Raw genomic sequence first — 16,727 nt, forward strand, 5'->3', positions numbered from 1 at the left:
CCAAGGCCACTGATGAAACTGCTTTTTCCAGGAACCAGGGGAGATGGAAAGAGTCCCCAACTTCCCTTTCTAGCACTTACGTGGTTTAGAGAAGTTATAGCACCTCCCCTGGGCTCAAACTCCTTAACAGTAAAAATAAAGGCTGGGGTAAATATTTTGGATCCTGGCCTCCAAGTGAGATTCCTTCCGTTTTTAAAATCTTCGAAGAGTGCACACTGTACAATCTTCACCAGGTATAGTGTACTGGAGGCATGTCCCAAGTGAGCATGCGCAGAAATTGCCCAGAGAGTTGGATGGAGCCCAGAGGCCACCCAGAGACTGACCAGGGAGAGAGCTAAAAATCTGCATTTCGAACAAGCTGTCCCTGGGCAGCTGGAAAGAAAAGGGCCTCAAGCATATTGGCCAGAGTCCTAGTTTTAAGGCTTTGAGAGGCAAGCTTGGGAGTTAGTCACAATGCTCCACAGAGGGCCTCAAGAACCCTAAAAAGAACCTCTTCACTTCCAAACAATATTCAGAGAACTGGACCTGGGGGCAGATTCAGCCACAACTGGGATTCCCACATGTACAGACCTGCCTTCTAGCCACCGTGGGGGGTATTCTCCAAAAGAAAATAAACAAGAGGAGTGAGGCCAAGTGGGCTGGACTGAGGGAGGCAATTCCAGGTACCGGAAGGAAAGGCAAACTTTATCAGCAGCCCACCCCCTCAGTTGGGAATGCCTGTGTCCTGTGAGGTTATCAAGGAAAGAACTGTGACTAGGGAGTGGAGCCACACAGTGGTCCAGAAGCTCATGCTGAAAAACTGCTGGGAGAAGGGTTGTACTGCCAAGAGGTGGCACAGAGGTTGGTCCAGAGTTCAGCAGTGTGAGGACCCAAGGACCACAGCTCAGGAAGTCTGGCTCTGCAGAGCAGGCATCAGGGCTGCAGGGTGGCTGTTACACTCGGGACCACACTGCAGGACACACCTGTCCCAAGGCTCCCCGGCTTGGCGGGGGCGGGGGGAGATATCTGCAAAGGAGAGGGACTGAGAGAAAGGATGGAGACTTGGGCTAAATATGACTGAGAAACAACAAGAGGGTAACAAGAGGGGCTAAAAAGAACAAAAGAAGGAAGAGGTAGGAATGAAATCTGAGCTTTATCTTAAAAACATAAGCTTACTGGGTCACTCACAATCAGGGAGACCCTTCAAGCTCTTCGGGAAGTCCCTAAGAAGGACCCTATCAGTCACAGCACACCCTGCACATCCTTTCTGTAACCCAGAAACGACTGGCAGGAATATCATCTTCAGTGAAACATCACCACAGTTTCATATCATTAGTATTTCCTACTTACTGATGTTTAAAAAACAGCTGGATATGAAACTATATCACTTTTGGACTTATGAGCCTTAAAAACACCAATTAAACATTATTTCTATGAAAATAAATTCTTGGAAATGATGAAGTCACACAGCATACACTGCAGAGGAAATATACACTATAGAGGAAGACTGATACAGTCCTTTCTGGTTACATATAACTAAAAAATGTGGTTCCAATTTCTTTCTTTTTTTTTCAAACCATGCTCATTTTCTTTCAAATTACTTCCAAAAACGAAGGTCTCTCTCATGTTAATCGTGTGTATACTTCAGCTTACACTTTAAAGAGCCTTCCTCTCCTGGGAAGTGACTTTTGTATACAAATCATGAAAGGCTACTTAGGCAAAGTGCTGGAGATGATTAAAAGGAGTCAGATTCACATTTATACCTTAAAAAAAAAAGCAGAAGCAGATGTCAACTGACTCATTTGTGTAAGTTTTGGAAATGAGTTGAAGATATACATGCGCATTTCATCAGGACATTTAAAGAATTCTCAACTTTTTTACTGCGGTTCTGTATCAAAAACTTTAGAAATTAAAAAAAATTATATTCTGGTATCTTTTATATGCTAGATAAAACCTTGACTCATTACAGTTTGGTCTAATGAAAACACTTTTTAATATGACAGAAAGATACTTGCTCATTTAGAAATGAATTTTTAGAATTAAAGGCATATCACATGTGTTTCATCACTCAGGATTAGTAAAGAAGGAAATAGAGTAGCATTTTGTCCATTTAATATCTGAATGGTAAAAACCTCAATTCCTCCAAATGGTCTTTTCCCCACTCCGCCTATTTTAAAACACAACAAAGGAAAAATCTGCAAATTCTTTCTGATTCACCAAATCTATATTGATAAGTTCACTTGATGTCTTGTATTGAGCACCTTGCTAGATCCTGGAAACACAGAGATGATGAGGTACAGTATAGACTGGGCCCCCAAACGGTACCCAATTTACCCTTTGGTAAGGGTAGCAGGAAAAAAGGAAGGCTTTTCAGGAGCATTTCCTGGGTTAGATTTGAAATGCAGGAGGGGCCAGGAGGGTGTGGGGGCTTAAGGGATATGTTCTTCTAGAACAACATACCAAGTAGAAATAGGCTTCCTTGTTAAGGGATATAACACCTTAACCCCTGACCTCAATGCTGCTTTCCCCCAAAACAGGAAACCTGTTTTGTATAGTGGCCAAAGGAAAATGAGTGGGGACATTTGGGCAGAAAACTTAAAAGACTCCTCAGCTTGTTTCACTAGGCAATCACTCATCTTCTAGAAAATTACAGAGAATGGTGGCTGTAGTAACAGCTCTATAGACTTTCCAAAGTTAACCAACAACAAAAAAATGAATAACCCACACATTTAAACATACTTAGGATTTCTGAAGCAAATTACTGTGACCCTGGGGCACACTGACAAACTTTTACTACAAATCCTTGAGTCCTAGAGTTATTGTGACAATGTCACCCTTCGATTACATAAATATGTCAAAGCATCCACTGAAATATTTAGTTACTCTGTAGTTTCAATCACATCCGTTCTATGCATGGTTAAGTACAGTTCATAAGCATGATCAAAAAAACAGCAAGTCTACAACGAGAGTGACATACAATCTGTCTGAAACCAGCAACCCAGCAAAGAGAGTAAATCCTAAAAGTAATCAACAGTCACTCTGAATTAAAACGTTTAGGGCTGTATTTGAATTAAATCCACCTGCAGTGACAGAAAACCCCCACCAGGTGGAGATAAAAGAAGCAAGCTTCACTTCCAAATTCTTGGGTTTAATGAACTCCCACTATTTCATATTTCTCTTGATTGAGAAGGAGATTTGGCTATTTATCCTCTCAAAATTACTAATTAACTGATTTTACTTCTTTTAAAGTAATAGGCAGGACAGAAATTCAACCATTTAAGAAGTTTTGGAAAAATTAGCTCATTCAGGAAAAACCAGAGTTTATTAACAACCAAATGAAAATCAATGGATTCAGACTGACTGAGACAGAGCAAAATCTCTGCGGGTTAAGGTACCATAGTCTGAACTTTGAGAGATCACCACACCTTCACAAGGTCTTCCTTACCAAAAATCCACTTTGTTGGTCTTGTCAGAATTACCAAACTATCAATTCTAATGTCCCTTTAATCCCTGGAAAGCAAGTTTTAATTCCTAAAAATTGACCAATGGCATGGCAGACATCCCCTAAGAGGACTCCCACAGCGAATCATACTCCTGTATAAGCTTCCTCCTGGAGCACAGGTGGAACCTGTCACTTGCTTCTCACCAAGAGACTATATATGTAGAAGGGCTGTCACTCCTTTGATTAAGTTGCGTTACGTGGCCATTAAATTTGTGATTTGTCAGGCAGCAACAGGAAACCGATACACTAAGCAAGAGGCCATTCCCAATTCTTTGCACACATTTCTGAAAGACCTCAATTCTTCTACCCTGTTCCCCAAACATCTAGCTCCCTCACCACCGATCATGAAGGAATCACGCTTCCTACCATCTTACACATTGTTCTCAACCATCTATACATGAGCAATCAAATAAATGCATAGATATATTTTACCCCTTCTACAATATTACAAACAGAAGTATCCTATAATGTTCTTTTTTATCTTTCTCCAGCCATATTACCTTGTGAAGGATTCCCAAACAGTACAAGTAGAGCTCACTCCCTTAATTCTTCTGGAGAGAGACATTTAGACTCCAGAACGTTTCCAGTCTTATTTTATACAAGTTACTTAACGAATAGATCAATTCTTTTTTTTTTTTTAAGGTTTTATTTATTTATTTGACAGAGAGAGAGAAAGAGAGCGGGAACACAGCAAGGGGACTGTGAAAGGGAAAAGCTGGCTTCCCGCTGAACAGGGAGCCTGATGCGGGGCTCAATCCCAGGACCCTGGGATCATGCCCTGAGCCGAAGGCAGACGCTTAACTGACTGAGCCACCCAGGCACCCCTGAGTAGATCAATTATCAGAAATAGGATTCTGCTGGGTCAAAAAGCATGCATTTCTAATTCTGCAGAACAGGTTATGCTGATTTACACTACCACGGACAATGTATTAGTGTTTGTTTCCACACCCCTTGCCAACCCAGGTGTTACAAACTGACATCAAATTTATTTTATACAAATTCTTGATTCAAAAAAGTTAGTTTCATCATGATCCTCAAGCTCATCAGGTTCACTCTACAAATACTGATGAAGTACTCACTCTGAAAAGGGGATGGGTTTCTGACCATGGAGAACAAAATACATCAATGAAATGAGTAAGAGGAAAGCGGTAGATGATTCTAACATGGGTGAAATCTCCCTGGAGAAAATGAAATCTGTCTTACAGGACACATGGGCCTCGGATAGAGAGAAAGTCCCAGAAGGCATGCCAGAACAAATAGCGAGGAGAGGAAGACAGCAGCTTGAAGAACAACAAAGCCCAGGGCCTTGGTGCCAAAGGAACCAAGAGTGAGGAGAAAGAACACTGGATTGAAGAGTTACAATTTCTACTTCTGGCACTGGTTAAACAACATTGAGAGAAACTAATTTATCTGGGCTTCAGTTTCCTCACTTGTAAAACAGGGTGGTTAGCCCTGAAATCAAACTTTCTGTAGCTGCAGAACTGTGTGTTCAAAGTAAACTGCACAGTGAAGACTAATGTCAGACAGACAGAACTGTGCTGGGAGAGGGGGACAGAGGGAACTCCTCAACCCCAGTTCTAGTTGCTCCATCCTGACTGCCTGAGAAACTGGTGGCCTCCAAGAAATTCTTAGGATTATGCAAAGCACTGTTCAAAAGCAATGTGGCCTGAGTAGCTCAGGTCCCCTTTAACTCTAAAAACTATTCCAACTTTCTTCAGTGTCAGGTAACAGAGCCGCACCCCTGCTTCCCTACACCACATTCGTTCACTGAGAACCTACTATGTATAGCTCAGGCACTCTTCTAGGAGCTGGGGAGACAAGTTAAAAATATAAAGATTCTTCCCCCTGAGTTTCAATCTCTACTCAGGGAGAAGAGAAAAATAAGTAAACAAATTTATAGTATGTCAGAATAATGAAGGTTAGAGAATAAAGTATAATGAGGGTGGGGGTGGACTGTTCCACCCATCAAATCCTACTCTCCCTCCTGGTACGACTCTTCGATACAGTCTGTCCAGATTTTTGTCCTCATAGATCGTTTACTCTTTCCTCCAAAATCCTGCAGCCCCTTGGACCATGCATAAGCATCTGCCATTTGTTCACTGCTTCACTGTGGTGGGCTTGTCTCACCCAGACTGCAAGCCTCTCAAAGGTTCTATCCCAATCTTGGACAGCTACTACAGCAATACCCCAGGAGCACAGCCTGAGCAGGCACTCAATGCCTGTTAATTGCTATGAAAATACTGTCATTTGAGAATTGCAAATACGTGCTTAACTTCCCTTTCCCAACACCACAGATCAAAATTTTCAAGGAACATGAAAGTGCAGAATCAAGGGTTGCCTGGGTGGCTTGGTCAGTTAAGTGTCAGTTAAGTGTCTGACTCTTGATTTCAGCTCAGGTCATGCTCTCAGGGTCATGAAACCAAGCTCCATGTTTGGACTCTGAGCTCAGAGAGAAGTCAGCTTGAGATTCTTTCTCTCTCCCCCTCTCAGTCTGCCCCTGCCCCTGAGCTTGCTCTCTCCGTCTTTCAAATAAATAAAAACTTTAACAAAGGCGGGGGGCAGTCAGAATCAAAAGAACAAATAAATGCAACAGAAAACCAAACTGGATCTAGTAAGCAGTAAGGATAGCCAGGTGTTCCAAGTGTTTGCATTAGAAGCTAATTCCTAGGATAAATATTATACTCAGGGCGTCTGGGTGGCTCAGTGGGTTGAGCCTCTGCCTTCAGCTCAGGTCATGGTCTCAGGGTCCTGGGATCAAGCTCCGCATCAGGCTCTCTGCTCAGCAGGGATCATGCCTCCCCCTGTCTCTCTCTGCCTGCCTCTCTGCCTGCTTGTGATCTCTGTCAAATAAGTAAATACAATCTTAAAAAACAAAACAAAACAAAACAAAATTATACTCAAGGCCAAAAATAGATGGGGTAGAACCAAAAGGGCGAGTGTCAGGGTGAATGTCCCAAACCTCCCAAAGTATGGGAAGAAGAGGAGGAAGAGAAGAAAAGGGCAGACCCAAGGTCCCTGCCCTCCTCCTTCCCCACCTCCTTGCCAGAATGGGCACTGGCCCCACAACCCATCCCCACCCCACATCCCCTCAGCCTTCACACATCCTCAGGCAGCTCAATGCTCTGTTCCTCATCCCCAGGCTTCAAATTGCCCAGGGTACCCTTGCCTCCTAGCACACAGAGTTCCCTTTGGCACCAAATATGCATGTCAGGGTTCCTTTTTTATATCCAAAGGTCTAAGAATCCCTACATGGTATTAGTTTTACTTCCAGGATTCACAACTGAGAAACAGATGATCACACAGTTTTTCACAGCATCACTAGTTACAAAAGCCAAAAAGTAGAAACAACCCAAACCTTCCTCCCCAGATGAATACATACACAAAGGGTGGTATATACATACACTGGACTGCTATCAGCCATAAAGAGAAATGAAGTAATGACACACACCACAGTGGGGATAAAAACAGCCTAAAGTACAAGAAGCCAACAATGAAAGTCACATATTGCTATGATTCCACTTCTATGAATTATCCAGCATAGCTTATGTCCACAAAAACAGCTTAATGGTAGCCAAAGGCTGGGGGGAGGGAGGAGTAGAGAGTGACTGTTAATAGGTACAGGGTGTCCTTTTGGAGTGATGAAATGTTCTGGAACTGGACAGTGATGGTATGAAGGTACTTGTACTAAATGCCATTGAACTGTACATTTTAATATGGTTAAAATGGTAAATGCTAGGTATAGTTCATCAATAAAATAAAGTACTGGGAATTCAGTCAACTTTAAAATAAGTTTGTATCTTACTAATCTCTACAGTGTAACTGGCAAACAGGAGATGCGAACACTGAAACACAAAACCACACACACCTATTGATTTACTCCCCAAACAATGCTTGGTGTGAAGAGAGTTCTCAGAACCCCTGCACAACCGTGGCCAATCACAACGCCAATGATGGTGAACACTGGGTAAACTAGGCACTGCTCCAGTGCTCACACTTAATGCTGTGAGATAATTAGCCCCATTTTACACAAGATAAAACAGGCACAGAGAGAGGAAGCAACCCATCCAACACTGAATGGTAGTGTTGGTAGGAGGTAAAAGAACCTCAGAATCTGAACCCAAAGCCAATCTAGTTTCAGAACATATGCTTTGAGTCACGGCTCTGTGGACTCAGAATACAGACCCTTCTCATTCGGGCCCAATCCCTTCTCTTTCCCCATGTATCCATCCAAGACAACATCCCACACAGGGAAGCACCCGCTCGGCCCCTGCATGTGCAGTGCTTTCCACCTGAAGCAACAATCTCAAGTGCCCTTGTCACACCCCTCAAGGCCAGCAGCGCCTTCTCTCCTCACTGGTCTAGGCTGGGGTGGAAGGAATGAGACCTGGAAGGAATGAAACCAGGGGCCTCTGGGGCTCTTACACAATCAGCCTTAACTGTTCTATCTACTTGCATTCATGCCTGCAAACACTGACTGAGCATCCATTTTAGCCCAAGAACAAGAACAAAGAACTCTTATGACCCCAGCAAAACCAAAGGTGCCTTGTGTTCTGCTGGAGAACAACCTAAAATGCAAACCCATGAACCACAAGATCAGGTCGTTTTGTCTGGCTGATACGACTTTTTCAAACACCAACAATATAACCTGAATGCCTTCTCTGGGACACCCATACTGCCGCTCACCATTATCTTGTGACCTGCTCCAAGCACGTAGGCAACCCTGAACTAGCCCATTAACCAACTCACTCATTGCTCACTACCAAGGATTTTTCCTCCTACCGTCATTCTTCCACATGCAGTAAACATGGCTGGAAAAGACAAGAGAAATAAAAGGACAAAACAGACATCTGAATACTGTTTCTAAAACAGAACATACATTCACTTCTGAGGATTAAAATAAAAGTCCTATATAATTTCAATATATAATTATCCTTAAAATTGAAATCATGTCAAATCATAGCACAACTAAAATTTAAGAAGTTCTACAACAAGGATCCCTCATTAGTGCTCACATTTCTAATCAGGGAGGAGAGTCCTACCAGAACAGAACCCAGCCTAGCAGAGGGTCAAAGCTGGCAGTCTCAAACCCAGCAATTTCAGAGAAAAGGTGGGAGACCTTGGTTTTAGAAATGTAATCTTCATTTATTTTTTTAAATATTTTTTAAATTTATTTGACAGAGAGACAGAGCACAAGTAGGCAGAGCGGCAGGGAGAGGGACAGGGAGAAGTAGGCTCTTCACTGAGCAGGGAGCCCAATGCAGGGCTCAATCCCCAGACCCCAGGATCATGACCTGAGATGAAGGCAGACATTAACCCAGTGAGCCAACCTGGGGCCCCTAGAAGATTTACCTTTAAATTTCAACAGCAAAAACAGACATTTCGTGTTTGGGTTATTTCTATTTCTGTACAGCCTACAACACTACTCGTGTTCAGACAATGAGCACTAAAAATGAAATGGAAAAGTCATGAAATAAAAATGCCAACTGAACATGCTGGGCTTTACCATGACAGAAGAAATCTTGTCTCAAAGCTTCTGCTCTCTACACTAGCATAAAGAGGGTCAATGGTTGTCTTAACATAGGAAAAGTCCACAACTGTGCCCTGCAAAAGCAAGCAGCACCAGCATACTCTAAGAACTGAGTTAGTATTTTCAAACTGTGGCAAAGTAATAAAAGGGTCTTACTATGGGAGAATGCAGGTCTTCACTTCTAGGGGGTGGATATTAAGTCAAAAGCCTAGACTATGAATATTTACATCTAGTAAAAATAAAGATTAGAGAGCTACACAACTGTTCAGGTTTCTCAATCACACTTTAAAAGTATAAGGGACCCACATTATTTATAGAAGCCCAAAGGAGAATTCATTTATAAAATAATGTTAGTCTCCACCCCACCCCTGCCAATGAAAAGAAACCTCTATATATCTTAGACATACTGGGATTTCTCAAAGGGATCATTTGTGCAAAGGTGAAATCCACACAAGAAAACAAATAACCCTCTCTCCTACTCTCTGGTCTTTTTGCTGCACAGACCCATACCCAAACTCCAGGCTCCCTGCAGTGTAGAAACGCAGGCCATAAAAGAAAGAAAGATGATCATTTTTAAATGTAAGAGGCAACAGGTTAAAATGTCATTGGGGAGTATGCAGTACTTACTGCTGGCTCAACTTGACTTCGATCTGCAATATCTATGTGGACAATTTCAACAGTTTTCCACGTGTTTGGATCTAAACCATGTACCTATAAATGACAAAGAGAAATGAAACACAACAAACCGTAGACTATTCTTACTAGACAAACGACTACACTTACATATGTAATCTTTCTCTGAGTCTTTTAGACCACAATACAAATAATTTTAAAAATCCAGATAGCTATTTCATTAAATTAGCAATCTGAAGCCTTAAGGGATCTAGAAATCTTATGTTACCCTTGTATCCCCAAAAAATAAGCATGTGGAGGGGGTGGTGTGAGAGGATGCTGCCCAATTAATAGAAATCTGTCATCATTATTCTCTGGTAGTCCTTAGAGAAGAATTATATAACAAAATGTACCTAACCTATGTTTAACCCAGTAATACACGACCAATTCCTTTTAACCTTTAAGTCCTAGACAAACATAAGGTGACATTATAATTAGATTTCAAGAAGCTGCACTGGGAAGTTTAAAACCTATTCTGAATTTGATTATCCCAAAGCTTTTCAGTTTTGATAGGAAAGCAATTCCTCCATTCTTCATGTTAATCATTTATTTAGAAAACTCCCTCTATGAACCAATTAAGAACTGTTTACACACTGCCAAAGTTTGTCCATTTGGAAGCTGAAAAAGGCAGATCAACTCATACACAGACTAAAACACATACAATCATCTCATTTAAATTCGAAATTTTAGAATTACTGTGAAAAAAACACTATGAAATGTCAAATGATCACCCGGAAGAAAAACTCAAGTCAAATACTACCAATTATAAATAAAAAGTTCTATTAATTGGCACCAATCACATAAAAGCATTATCTACTACAACATGAACTTACTCTCCCTTAACAGCACAGGGTAAGGTTGGAATAGTAGTTCTCAAACTGGAGCTCTCAAACTGGAGCGTGCACCACAACGTACAGCATACTGGGCCCCACCACCAGGGATTTTAACTCACTAAGTATGGGGTGAGGGCTGAGAACGCGCATATCTAACAAGTTCCCAGATGTTGCTGCAGAGATCACACTTTGGACAGCCACTGGGCCAAAGGCACCGATCAATACCAGATGCCTTCCGTTAAGTCTCTGATACATCTTATCAAAAGTTAATGATTACAATGAGTCTTAAGTGATCTTCTTGACATTTGAGGAATAAATGTGCTCCAACTTGTAAAAATAAGAAGCTTGTCAATATTTTTATAAAATATTCAAAGTTGCTCCTCCCATTCACCTTTTGGCCATTTTTCTGACATCAACCCTGCAAAGCAGAGTGGAGGTGAAAATTAAAGCATCAATTTTGCTTTGTAGAGTAGCTCTGACAAACATACAGAGATGAAAAGATGAAAGATACCTAAAGTTAATGGTTAAAATAGGCTTGTGAATTTTATCTCTGCTCTCCCTGTCCCAGGTAAAGAGTGCTGATAAAAAACACCAACTCTCCCCACCGTCCACTCTCACACAAAGGCAAGGAGGCTGAGAGGGAAAGCCCCATTTTTTGCTGATCGCTGGCCTGCCTCACTGCAATCGGACATGCCCTGGTGTGTCCAGGTGTTGGTCTCCTGCAGGTGGCATCACTCTGGTGATGACAGAATGGACTACAATATTCCCATTTCCAGGGGCTTCTGCACTGAAAGCCCAGAGTTGAAACTTACATTTTCTAATGTTCCCAAGTCTGGTTTGTGCCATGTTTCAATTTTAATGAAGAAATCATCTTTCATATATTCATTCTGCAGAAAACACAACAGCAAAATGACAGTGATCCTTCACCGGTTCTTTGGGGCTTTTGTCTGCAGGAGCCTTCCCCAGCATAAGCATCCGTGCTTTGACTCTATAAGACTAATTCTCAAGTGACCAAGAATCATTAGCTACCTGTTTTTATGGACTTCTCAGGCAAACCAAATGCTGCATGCTTTTAAATAATTTAAACCACCCTACTTGTCATGCAGCATGCAGGGCTAATATTAAAGAAGCTGGGAGGTTTGGTGAGCAAATACAGCATTCAAAAGAAGTAGCAGAAGCAAACAAAGTCGACAGGGAGATTTTGAGACAAGGCTGGAAAAAACCCATTAACACTGGGAACATGTGGTGGAGTGTAGGCTGGTGGAAAGAGCACAGAGAAGGACCAGGCAGCAGTGGGCAGTCTGAATTTAGAAAGCAAGAAAAGACTGAAAATAATTACTATGTAAAGCAAAATTTAAAGACGAAGAATAAGTGACACAAAAATAGTTTTACTCACCGTTACAACTGAGGCATAATGGACAGGTGGGCAATAAAAGGGGAAAAATTTCAGAATATTAATCCAAGTCAAAACAATCGGTCATATTATTTATTAAGTCACGATGATTAAACTACCTGAAAGCACAGAGCATTTAGTAGTTTATGTCTGTAAAAATTTCTACACAAGGGATACTACAGTCTGCCTTAGATTAGAGTGAATAATCTAATTTTAAAACAATGGTAGAATAATTTCACAAAAGCAATAGATCACTTTAAGGCCAATTTAGCAAACAACAGGGGAACTGTTTCAGAAGTCTGCCATATTCCTACTCTACTATATGTGGCAATATGAGAAAAATACTATTAAAACTAAACCAAAGGACACTTCTGAGTGTGGATGACTTTCAGGTCTCACCCCTGGAGCCAGTACAGTCAGCAATGACCTCTGGGAAAGAACCAATGCCCTCACAAAGGTCTGGATGAGGAACACAGAAATCTCCCCTCTGCCACAGCACCTGCAGGGACTACCCAAGAACCCAGAGAGGACTTTCTAGGGCGCCACCCTTCTCAAAGGCATCGGAACCAAGAGTCCCTCTCCTCATCAGCAGTGGGACAGCGGGGTGGAATGACTGCCAGCAACCAGGCTTACTTGTTCTACAGTAGGGATATGCATTCCAGGCTTTCTCGTGAAACACCAAGGAGCCCTCTGGAGCAATCATCCTGACGAATGCAGGAACTTTGCTGTGAAGAGAGGAACAGTGAATATATTTTCAATAGTACCATCACTTTTTTGTTGGCATCTATTGGGCTACCTCAAAGAGTACTGTCATCAAAGGTGATTATGTTCTAAGTTTCATGAACCCATGTTCAAGATTGTTCGCAATAGGTTTCAGTTTCATCCCAAAGTAATCAAGTGGAAAATTAATGTAAAAACAACATGATTAAAAACATTTAGCTGTATACAAGATGTAACGGGGAAAAAAAGAAACAATTTTGTGTTTGGCTTCTGCTCTACTCCCCTAAAGTGAAATCTGAGAGTTAACTGAGGCTATTCAGACTGTGCATGTGGTGAGATCACACTCATTGTTTAACATGAAAGAGTACCTAAAATATGGGAGTATCTCTGAATAAAAGTCTTCAAATACATTTTGCAGAATAAACTTAAAAGTGACCATCTGAAGAACCCAGATGAAAAGGAGATCTTAAAACATATCCAAGTTTGGAAAGTGAATGCCTCCACTATGGTGGGAGAAGGGTTAAGTATATAATACATTCCTCAGGTAATCAGAAAGATCCCAAAGGTAAGTGGGCAAAAGACATCCACAGACACGCTACAAATAGAAAACAAAACTAGTTAACAAATGGAAAAATCAGTCTTTTCCGTCTTCAGAGAAATGCAAATGGAATGACTTCTAATGATTTTAAAGAAAGCAGTTTTACATGCACAGGCTTTTCATACTGATCATATTCAAATCCCAACATCAGCATTTAGAAGCTGTGTGATCTTGGACACATCACTTGGCTCTCTGAACTTTCCCATGAGTTGAACACTGTTCCTATTACCTCCTCTGCAAGGTTATTGGGAGGATTCAATCAAATAATCCTATAATGTGTTTATTAGCACATTGTGTAATAGAGGCAGAGCTCAATAAACAGTAGGTACTGCTCTTTAATTATAAGTTGACATAAAGCTGAGTACTTTCACGTGCCTTTCTTCACTTGTATCTTCCAACAGCACTGCAAGGTACACATTCATTTATTATTCCATGTAACCAGCATTTAAGTGGCTAAATAACTACGTATCAAAACTACCTCCTTCAACTTGAAGCCCTATATACTTTTTCTGTATCAGAACTGCTTCTCTGAGAACCGACACATACAACTTCATTTCTCAGGAAAAAGAACAAACTAAGGAGACTTGGAGCCCAGAAAGGACTTCTGCCTCTGTACTAAGATGGAGCAGGTAGCCAGAAGCATCCCTATGAATTCTGGAAGCTAAGTAAGGTGAATGTAAGGAACCTCCACTAGCCAGAGGGCCGTGCAATTATAGAAAAGGTAGTCTGGGGGCACCTGCGTGGCTCAGTGGGTTAAAGCCTCTGCCTTCTGCTCAGATCATGATCCCAGGGTCCTGGGATCAAGCCCTGCATTAGGCTCTCTGCTCAGCAGGGAGTCTGCTTCCCTTCCACGCTCTCTGCCTGCCTCTCTGACTACCTGTGATCTCTGTCAAATAAATAAATAAATAAAATCTTAAAAAAAAAAAAAAAAAAAACAGAAAAGAAAAGGTAGTCTGGACAGCCCTTTCGTTGCCTCTTCAGTACACAAAATCATGTGCATGTCTTGGAGCTTCCACTACTGTGGCAAATTAAACCACTGGCAAAGAAAAGCTGAAGCACTGTTACATGACATTATAAATAAGAGTCCCATGGCATAAAAAGATTTACCCATGCCTTTACACCCTGAAAAGATAACAATAAAGGAGAGCTAATTCTTCGAGCACCCATTCTTTTCAAATCTAGGGAAGATCCATGCAAAGGGGCACAACCTCCCCAAAATAAAGCCAAGCTACCTGAAAATACTTTCACATTTAAAGTCAATGAATACCTGAAATCCTAATTATTTCTTCCATTCCTCAAGTACTGAAACCAAAATCCCTTTAACTGGGAGAGGTCTCATCTGGGTATAATGTAACACGTTTGGGTGATTTTTAAAATATACCTACAAGATTACCTATCAATCTCAAAGTATGACCAACAACTCTATCAGTGGTTCATGTGGTTAATGTAGAAAAAGGCAGGAAACGGGTGCCTGTGTGGCTCAGTTGGTTAAACATTCTACTCTTGGTTTCAGCTTAGGTCAGGCTCTCAGGGTCCTGGGATTCCCGCTCTGCACTCAGTGGGGAGTCTGCTAAAGATTCTTCCCCCTTCTTTCTCCCTCCCCCTAACAGGCAAATGCATCTCTAAAATAAATAAGTAAATTCTTTAAAAAAAAAAAAAAGAGGGATGCTTGGGTGGCTCAGTCAAGTTAAGCTTCTGCCTTCGACTCAGTTCATGATCCCAGGGTCCTGGGATCAAGCCCTGCATAGGGTTCCTTGCTCAGCAGGAAGACTGCTTCTCCCTCTGCTTGCTGCACCCCCTGCTTGTGTGTGCATCTGCTCTCGCTCTCTCTCTGACAAATAAAACTTCTAAAAAACATTTTTTTAAAAAAGAAAAGAAAAAGGCAGGAAAAAAGCTACATACCAGCTCAGAAACCTATTTTAATTATCCTATTTATTCCCATAGTGCCCAATAGTCTAAAAACCTTAAACATTCATCAAAAGCTCTAAAATTTACTGACCCAAACAGAAAATTGGCAGTCACTAAAGGCCAGAAAGAGCCAAATCTAAAAGAAAGTTTTAACATGTCTTCATTTTGCTCCCAAATGCCTATTTTCTTACTTCCACCAGGATACTTTTCCACTATGTGAATTCCAAGAGTCAACTTTTTGACTTAATTAAGAATGACCAAACCTCTGAGATAGTTATTTCAAATTGACTCGCTTTCTACATTTAACATAAAAACACTAACAAACCTCTCCCCTCAGTGAATCTCATTATGGGCTAAACATAGGGAAAATGCATAATGGAGTAAATGAAACTAAATTTCAATTCTGCTTTAAAGGAAATAAATTTTCATTAGTGGCAACTTTAAAATATGCCTAACAAGGTGCTGCAAATGTGCCATTTATATAATTGACAGCATACACATTGGTTTTCTATCATCTACTTACCAAGGAAATACTGTTTTGGAAGCTTAGAGTCTCAGACAAACCTTGATATGATAGATAGATCATGATAGAACTTAACTCAAGCTAAACACTTCTAGATTTGTCTAAGAGTCAGGCATAAAATAATGTCCAAGAGCACAAAAAGTTCTTTGCCATACATAGTCCTTTTCCCATCCCAACTCTAAATGTATATGAAGAACATTTAACTTCAGGGTAAAATTCAACCAAAATGTTCCATCAACTGTGTTGAAAGGAGATAACATGAAGATCTAACTTCTACAACAATGGCTGTGAACCTGTTAAGTGTAAGACAACTCTGTCATAGTGGTAGAGTAAAACAAAGAGCTTATATGGTTTCAAAGATATATAATAAATGACCATAATGTACACTGAACCTCTGACCTAATAGCATTCTTTTTTAAAAAAATCTGTTCCTGAGACATAACATCTTGGCAAATCATTTCAAACTGCATTTTTCCTGTGAAAGTTTTACATCCACTTATAAACAAAATGAGCCAAGTGTACAGTTCTATTTTTCCATCCTACAACCTACTGTAAACATCGAAATGTAGAAAAACATATGGAAGAATATGAAGATGAGATTAATTTGCCATAAATAATCTTTCATTTTATAATCAAATGAAATATACCTTAAATACATGGCCACCTCACTCATTCATTCACTCAAGTATTTATTTACTGAGTGTCCAGTATGCCAGGGACTACATAAATAACAAGTGTGCAAATGGACAACTCCTACTCTGAGCTCACCTTCTAGGGAAAGCAGCAGGAAACAGAGCAGGAAATAACAAAAGGAGTGAATTACCTCTCCGGAAGTGCAGTAAAGTCGAGGAAGAGAGCACAGGACATTGTGAGCACCGTGTTTAAGGGTGCCCAAGAAGGCCTCCCTGCGGAAGTGATAATACAATGGTGATCTGAGGGTGAGGAGGGCCAGCCACATGAAGACACAGGCCCCAAAGTCCTAAAATAGCTAAAGACTTGGTCTGCCTGGGTCACTCTGAGGCCTCCAGCATGGCTAGACTGTGGTGAAGGAGGAACAGAGGGATGGACATAA

The 16,727-nt window shown here is 41.1% G+C and overlaps 1 protein-coding gene across 2 annotated transcripts in view; it reads right to left on the minus strand.

Annotated features, from left to right (window-relative positions):
* The window catches only part of PITPNB (phosphatidylinositol transfer protein beta), a 63,755-nt gene that overhangs the window by 31,809 nt on the left and 15,219 nt on the right, over positions 1–16,727 (minus strand). For both annotated transcript variants that reach the window (XM_059408715.1, XM_059408716.1), the window contains exons 4-7: positions 12,540–12,631; positions 11,910–11,917; positions 11,326–11,400; positions 9,636–9,719 (exon numbers count right to left, since the gene is read on the minus strand). In XM_059408715.1, the coding sequence (XP_059264698.1) occupies positions 9,636–9,719; positions 11,326–11,400; positions 11,910–11,917; positions 12,540–12,631 (259 nt within the window). The remainder of the gene's footprint in view (positions 1–9,635; positions 9,720–11,325; positions 11,401–11,909; positions 11,918–12,539; positions 12,632–16,727) is intronic.

Source organism: Mustela nigripes, chromosome 8 (genome assembly GCF_022355385.1).
Source record: "Mustela nigripes isolate SB6536 chromosome 8, MUSNIG.SB6536, whole genome shotgun sequence".
Taxonomy (NCBI): Eukaryota; Metazoa; Chordata; class Mammalia; order Carnivora; family Mustelidae; genus Mustela; species Mustela nigripes.